Source organism: Artemia sp. Qi Xiang Cuo, chromosome 10, assembly GCF_049724085.1.
Source record: "Artemia sp. Qi Xiang Cuo chromosome 10, ASM4972408v1, whole genome shotgun sequence".
Classification (NCBI taxonomy): Eukaryota; Metazoa; Arthropoda; class Branchiopoda; order Anostraca; family Artemiidae; genus Artemia; species Artemia sp. Qi Xiang Cuo.
The window spans coordinates 42,343,226-42,350,716 of NC_142803.1; the positions used below are offsets into that span (position 1 = coordinate 42,343,226).

The window sequence follows — 7,491 nt, forward strand, 5'->3', positions numbered from 1 at the left end:
TAACTACCAGAAAAACCTGTTTGGCTATACGTCTCGTAGAAATGTTTTCCTATACGTCTGCTAGAATAACATGGTATTTGCTATATGTCTGGTAGAAATGGTACTTCTTACCCTACTTACGTTTACTCAAACTTTTTTCAACTGCCTTAAAAATATTGCTTCTTATCAGGGACGGATCCGGGACTTTTTTTAGATGGGGGTGGGGCAAAATAGGTTGATCCGATAAACTTGCGTTAGGAGCAAGATTAATTAACGCAGTCTTGCGTTAATTAAGTAAATTACACCACTTTAGACTACGTTAGGGGTCGCGCTCCCCCTTCGCCCCCTGGATCCACCACTGCTTCTTATAACCTTGTCAAATACCAAGATTGTCCTGCTAGTCAATGACTCGAGATCAAGGAGGCACACTTGTGCCTCTTTAAACAGGTGACCCACCACAATATTAAGCGATTTCCGGTCCTAGCGGTCGCAGAGAGACGGCGGTGATCGCATTTTGTAGGCTAAGCTCAAACTAAGAAACATGCAAAATTTCACCCCCTCCGACTTTATCTTCATGGGGGAAAGTTGGCCGGAAGTTTTGACCCTCCCACCACAGCCCCCTTTAACGTTGTCCGATGGGGACAACGTTTTTATCCTCAAAATTTCAGCTCAATCCGATCACTCCTTCCCTGTTTTCCAAAAACCAAATATAGCCACTTAAGGTTCATCAATTTTTTTTTGTTAGCCACGCCTACAGGCCACAGTTGGCAATGGATCCGGGTGAATGAAGACTCATTTGAAGCGGAATTCGACCTGTTAGGGCCTTTTGATATTTTCAGACCGAAAAAATTATCCCCCGAATTTACATTTACGAAAAACCTCGTTTTCCTATAAGAGCCCATGTTAATTTTTGAAATTCATAAAAGCACAGTATTTCATTATTAAATTAGATCAAAAAAGTCCTCTTAACCTGACAAGACCGACTGCAAGCTTCCAAAAATTCCAGCTCTTTCCCAGAAGTTTTTTTTGTCGAAAAACGAAAATCTTACTTTGTCTTTGCTTGCGTCGAAAATAGTTTGCAGAGACTAAAAATAATTTATCAATAGTCTCTGTTAGTACAGTGGTCACTATTCCTGTCCATCTTGCGGAAGACCCGGGTTCGATTCCCCGTCAGAGTAAATTTTTTGTATATTGAATTTAAAGTAGTATCTCTTAAATTTAAAGTTTAAAAAAGAAACTCAGTTTCTTTTTTAAATCCAATCTATTAAATCCATTGGCTCAACAGGCGTCTCCAGAAGAATATCACAGTCGGCCTTCAGCTTACAGGTAAGTCTCCACTGCTTTGATATGATGCCGTATACCCGCATGCTCGAAGAAAAGTTGAAAAAAGAAAATCCTACTGTGCATTTGATTTGATTATTCAGGAATTAAAAGCCTTAACACAAGAATCTTCAAAAGCGGGGGTTTGGGGGGGGGCAGCACCCCCCCAACTTTAACTCCTGACACGATCAGCTAGCAGTTAGTCAAGCAATAATAAGTAATAAACTCTACAAAAACATGCAGAAATTGTTTGAAAAAAATATGTTTTTTAAAGAGTTAAAGAGGCTGAGTCACAAGTTCGAACCTTAAAACGTACAGAAATTATTTGAAAAAACTGCGTTTTCTAAAGAGTTAAAGAGGCTGAGTCACAAGTTCGAACCTTAAAACGTACAGGGATTAGGAGGTACAGTTGGGGGGCTGCCGCCCCCAAACCCCCGCTTCCGTACATGAAAGGGGCTGTGCCTCCTCAACGCCTCGCTCTTGACGCTAAAGTTTTTATTGTTTAAAAAAAGAGTTGTGAGAAAGTCAACCTTTAGCGTAAAGAGCGAGGCGTTGAGGAGGGCACAGCCCCTTTCATATACGGAAGCGGGGGTTTGGGGGGCTTAAAACGTATATGTTAATTTCTAATTCAACCTTTTGACAAGTTATACTTATAAATAAATACCTAATCTACTCATGAGTGGTCTACCTTACAAATGAATTTTGGTAACTTTGTCTTGCACCCTATTTCATATTGTTGCATAGAACGAAGGAATAAAAACAAAGTTAATCCGTCATCCTCCTAATCATATTGCCACTTTAATCCAGACAACGAAAGGCACCCTGTTATAATACTGGGCAACCAGTTCTATATTTAATGCATATCAAATTGTTCGTGATAATGAATTGTAAGTAAAGTGTGACCCAATAGTAAACATAATTCTAGATAAATGGATTTGGATAATTATATGTAAATCAAGCAAATCCGTTTTATGGTAATCGTAAAATAAGTAAAATTCATTAAATTAAAAGTAATCAAATTAAATAAAGTGAAATTTACTCATGAAAAGTGACACTTTGTGCAATTTTAGAAAATAAGATGAAACAGCCAAAGCGAGATGTAATTTCAACCAAAATTACATCATCAAATTAAATATGTCAGAAAACTCAACAGCTTATGTTTCAAGCTCCTATAAATGGAAATGTGAAACTTTGTATTTTACCCAAGAAATGTTAAGATCCGTCTTTATTTGTTTCTTGTTTTTTCGTGTTTTTTTTTCTTCAAGGGTTATTGTGTCGAACCACTGGTTGTAAAATAGTGGGGAAGGACTTATTCCACTAGAAACTAAAAGCCAGTGTCATTTTCAAGTGATAAGAGAGATCGCGTAACGGTGAAGGGGCTTCTTTGCTATTTCACTATGCAAAACAGCAAATTTGGTCTGAAGACGGCTAAAATACTCTCGAGTAAAAATTATGTGATTATTTTTAAGCTTTGTTTGACGGAGCTGAATTATTTGAAGGCTTATTTGTTTATGTAAAGTGGTGTAGAATTACACCACTGCTTCCGCTCCATTAATGTGGGAACAACGTATTTGAGTTCAAATAACGAGTGGAATTATAGTAGCATACAATCTGGAAATGGTTGAATTGTAAAGTCTCAGTCTAAATAATTACCTAACTAATGTTTAAAACTGTTGAGATAGAGGCAGCTCACTTCAGTTTTGAGTACATACTCGAAAAAACGAAAGAAAAACTGGAAAATGAAAATATTTAGCTATAAGCTACAACTATTTTATGACACAAAATTATTTTCAAAAGGCTTGGGAATCATTCCTTTTCTGTCTAAAATTTCAATGGAATGCTCAATCTCAGACTTTTTTACTCAAATTTACCGTTGTCATTCTTCCTGATGGCTAATATAGCGACGGGTTTGGACGCAGCCACTTTGAATTTCATGGACTTTACTTATTTTCTGTAAATTTTGGTGAACATTGGAGTGAGGTCAAAATTTTCCCATTTACGTATTATCTCATACTTGACAGATATCTTGTCACAGTGAAAATTGATTTTTTTAGCCATTTACTTTTTTAATTTTTTTTTTGTTTCTTGTTCAAAACTATGAAAAGTCTTTCCATAACAACGACGAGCAAGAACGTCCTAAAATAAATGTAATCATTTGAAGAACACTATCAAACTTTGGAACTCCACTTGGGGTCTTGATGGAGGCCACCCATTTCCAATAATATAGGGCAATTATACCCAATTAATTAATATCAATCGTGTTTCTAATACTGATCAAACGATTGTTTAGAATGAGTAATAATATCAATATATCAGGTTATCCACCCCCCGAAAAGGGGATATGAACTTGATGAAAATTTTTTACTACCTAACATATTCGAGTTACTCTCTTGACAGGATTTTGAAGTTCTTGCCCTTTTTTTAGGCAACAAAAGAAATAAACTAGAGTAAGACACTCCTTTATTCCATTGTTTCGTCGGAAGAAAATATTTGGGCCTTATAGGGTAAAAAATTCATTTTCCAAATAATCTGAGATAGCCAGAATTTTATCTTAAATTGAAAGACTGGGATCAATCCCCTTTATTTAGGAGATTTTTATTTTAATATTGGGAAGTGAATACGCCATTTGAGCTCTTTTTCCCGAAGCATTTTTCCAGAGAGAATAAGCTCTAATGTAAATTTTGGGGTCAGGGGATGGGGTAAGTAAGATGCTAAAAATCAGAAATCAAAGAAGAATCTGTTGTTTTTTTTTCAAAAGAAAGTAAATAGTGACATCAAACCTTAAAAGGAAAATTAACTATCCTGAATTAAAGAGGGTATCATGTGAATGGTCCGGTAGTCCCGCGATCTCCCCCCCCACCTGAGATTGTTCGACTAGTGACACCTCTGCCTATGATCAGGGGGAAAACTAATAGGCCAGAAGGAAAGATTACCAGGAAAAGCCATTGGGAAAGAAACTCTAAATGCAATTAAAAATTAAAGTCGAACAAGAAATAACAAAAACAATTCTGAAAGGTCAGTGATGGTATCATTTCAATAACGCTTCCATTTTTCAGCCCTTGTCTCCTACTACCCAGAAGAAGCTGAACAAACCTCCTTGTACACCATCTTTAATACGGAAGGAGTTTTTAGGCAAAGTTGGGAGTCTCGGGAGAAAGATAATGGGCTCTGTTTCAGATCTTCGCTCACCATGTACAACCCGTAAAAGCATTGTTTCGTCACCACCGAAAGCTGGCCAATCGCAATTTTATGCTCCCAAGGCTTCGCCTATCAGCATACTAAAGAAGACTCCGTCGACCAGCGTAACTCGAACTGACAGCGGTGTTTCTTTGTCATCCTACCAGTCAGATGAATCTAGGATTCGCGCAATTAATCAGCCTTTGGAACGCCGAGGGATTGAAAACGCTCCTCAATATTTAGGAGAAGAGTGTGCCAGCATTCAGCAGACTCTTCTAGATTTCCCTGAGGTAATGCGGTATCATGATTTCACAATGAATTCCCTCAAAATCATTTATACGGTTGACCATCTTACCTTCTTTTTTAGCTTGTTTCAAAATAATAATTCAAAAATTCTCACTAAAAATGTTTTAATCTAAAATTTAAATCAGGCCTTGAAGATAAAAAAAGCTCTAAACACGTTTTATATTGCCGTACCCAAAATCAAAGATTTACCAATAAGCGTATTAAAAACAAATTCTTTCATTTTTTAGATATTGTTTATAGCTAATGTTTTTGACTAGAGATGTGGTCTTTTAGGAGTTTACAGATAAAGCTTTAGATACAAAATCTAATCTATGATTGCTAAAAATAGTTACTTCTAAAAAAATTATGTATACTAATTGGATGTTATATGCTTTAAGACGTTACTATCAAGGTTGACAATACTACTGACTTAACGAATATCCCAAAGTCCTTCCCTTTTCCCTCTTGTTTGTTTTTTGGTAATTTCACAAATTTCTTGTTTTCTCTAAAATTTATAAAAAAATGCTTTTTTTTCTAAATTAGTAATTTTTTTTTAATCGAAATGAAAAAAGTTACTTAAACTATGAGTGTTTCATGACAATTTACATTTGGCTTCGAGTTTTTTTTGTCAGCCATAAGCAATAAATTGTCAGCATCACCGTGGCACACCTTAAATTTTCACGTTTTTCTTTTGCCTGAGCTACATTATAGTCATACTTTTTGATCCGAGTAACGCACGGTTACACCACCAATATGATCAGTAACTTTATTTTATGAAAGTTGGTGGGGGGATATATTTTTAAAATACTTGGGGGGACATTTGTTTTATTTAGATGTTTTCAATGAAGTTACCCAAACAAAGCCATTTTCAGTGAAAATACCAGCCCCTACCCAACTGACCACACTGCCGATAATGTATTTTATCCGTATTTTGGTGAGTATATCATTGTTCAACTTTCCAAAAAAAGTTGAGATTGACCAATGAGAGTAAAGAATTGAGGCGTACTTTTTTAAAATTAGAAAAGATGGAAGCTTGGAATAGTAATTTTCCCTTGGAATAGTAATGGAATAGGAATTATACATAATGAATCTGGTAAAAGAAAAGAAATAGGAGACAATTTTCCAGATCAAATTAGAGTTGATGTAGACTTTTGAAACCTTTCCCCTGCACATTAATTTCCGGTTTTTGTAATCCAAGTTTGATGTGGAAATTAACGGAAAAACACATCATTTCCAAATCTCAGCTGTTTTATCGAGCTTAAATGATTTATTCATATTTTATTTGTATTTTCCACCCAAAGAAAAGAACGGGTGTTATGCTTGCTATGCTATGCTTTTGCTATGCGATATGCTTTCTCGAGTAGGATTAAGGTCGGCTCAGTCAGACAATATTTGGAAAAGCGATAGGCAGGTTCCTAATATTGACGGTTTCAACTCTGATTATTACAACTGGAAAGCCAAAACAAAGAGTTGTTAGCCTACTATGCTAAGCCGAAAAACAGAGTGGTAGGGTAAATAATGTAGTTAAAATGGAATGGTTACTAGTTTCTAATATTTATTTCCCTGTTATAAACAGCAACAAAAGTGCTTTTATTTCTATTTTGGAAGAAGATCAGTTGCTTCCTTGGGCAAATATGTATTATCTATGTTGCAAATCGCCAAATACCAACTATGGTGAAAATCTAAGTCTGTTTTAGAAAAATTTTCAAATAAGTCATACCCAGGGCCGTGTTCAAAGGGAAAGTGTTACCCGGTTTGAGCCCTTTCCCTCTCTCGAAATTTTGTCCGACTGGTACAAAAGTAACAAAATACATGTAGACAAATTTGATCATGCTTTCCGTAAAGTCTGTTTAAAGTGACTCTGCAGCCTCATTAATATTTCAGTGCTATCGATATTTTTTTAAGTCATATTGGTAAAAAAAAAATTTTCTTTTGTGTGTGGTAAATGCCAATTATTCCAAATTTTAGTATATTCTGTTGTGGTTAGTCACCCAAAAGTTTTTTATTAATGACAATCTTTCCCAGAAAAATCCATGCAACGATTTTATGAAACGCTTTTCTTTTCCTCCATCAAATTTAAGCTGGTATGTTCTAGGATGTAACAAAGCTAACTCCACGACAGCGCTCATGCAGCGTTGCAGGACTTTGGGCAGCAACAGCGACGCCACCCAATGGAAAAAGCTTTGAGATGGCATCGAATTTTGGCTCTCTTGGTCGTCGTTTCAATTCATCAAATAGCTCCTTGAGTGGGCCACCCAAACCCTCTCTCTCTTCTTGGGATTTACAAAATCAACAAATTGAGTTTCAGCCCATTGGTCAGGTTTGTATTTATGTTAAATATTAAATAGATTAGTTTTCATTTGGGCAAAACGATGATGAAACAAGAAAATTTTCAGCAGCATTAATGATTAAATTTAATTCAAGTCTGCTGCGTAAAAAATGATCAATAAAAATAATATGACAATAATTCAACTTTGTCTTTCGGTGACGCAATTTCGCCTCTTTAAATTTGCCTCGAGAAATTAACCATATTTGTACAACTCTGAAAGCATTTATGCCAGCTTTGCCTCTTACAGATGTAGATGTAACATCTTACTTTGCCTCTTACAGATCTGTCTTTTTACGAACACATTACAGATGTGTTCATAAGGTTTATGCTAAATTTCTACTGTAGTGGCCCTCAAAACTAGTGAAGAATAAAACCCGGTACACAATAAATCTACATTGAGA

At 35.8% G+C, this 7,491-nt stretch overlaps 1 protein-coding gene across 1 annotated transcript in view; it reads left to right on the plus strand.

The window, feature by feature from the left end:
- LOC148947778 (uncharacterized) overlaps nt 1–7,105 on the plus strand; it is a 192,139-nt gene extending 185,034 nt beyond the window's left edge. Inside the window, exons 14-15 of the mRNA XM_089096007.1 lie at nt 4,356–4,766; nt 6,857–7,105. Coding sequence (XP_088952133.1) covers nt 4,356–4,766; nt 6,857–7,105 — 660 coding nt within the window. The remainder of the gene's footprint in view (nt 1–4,355; nt 4,767–6,856) is intronic.
- The last annotated feature ends 386 nt before the right edge of the window (nt 7,106–7,491 follow it).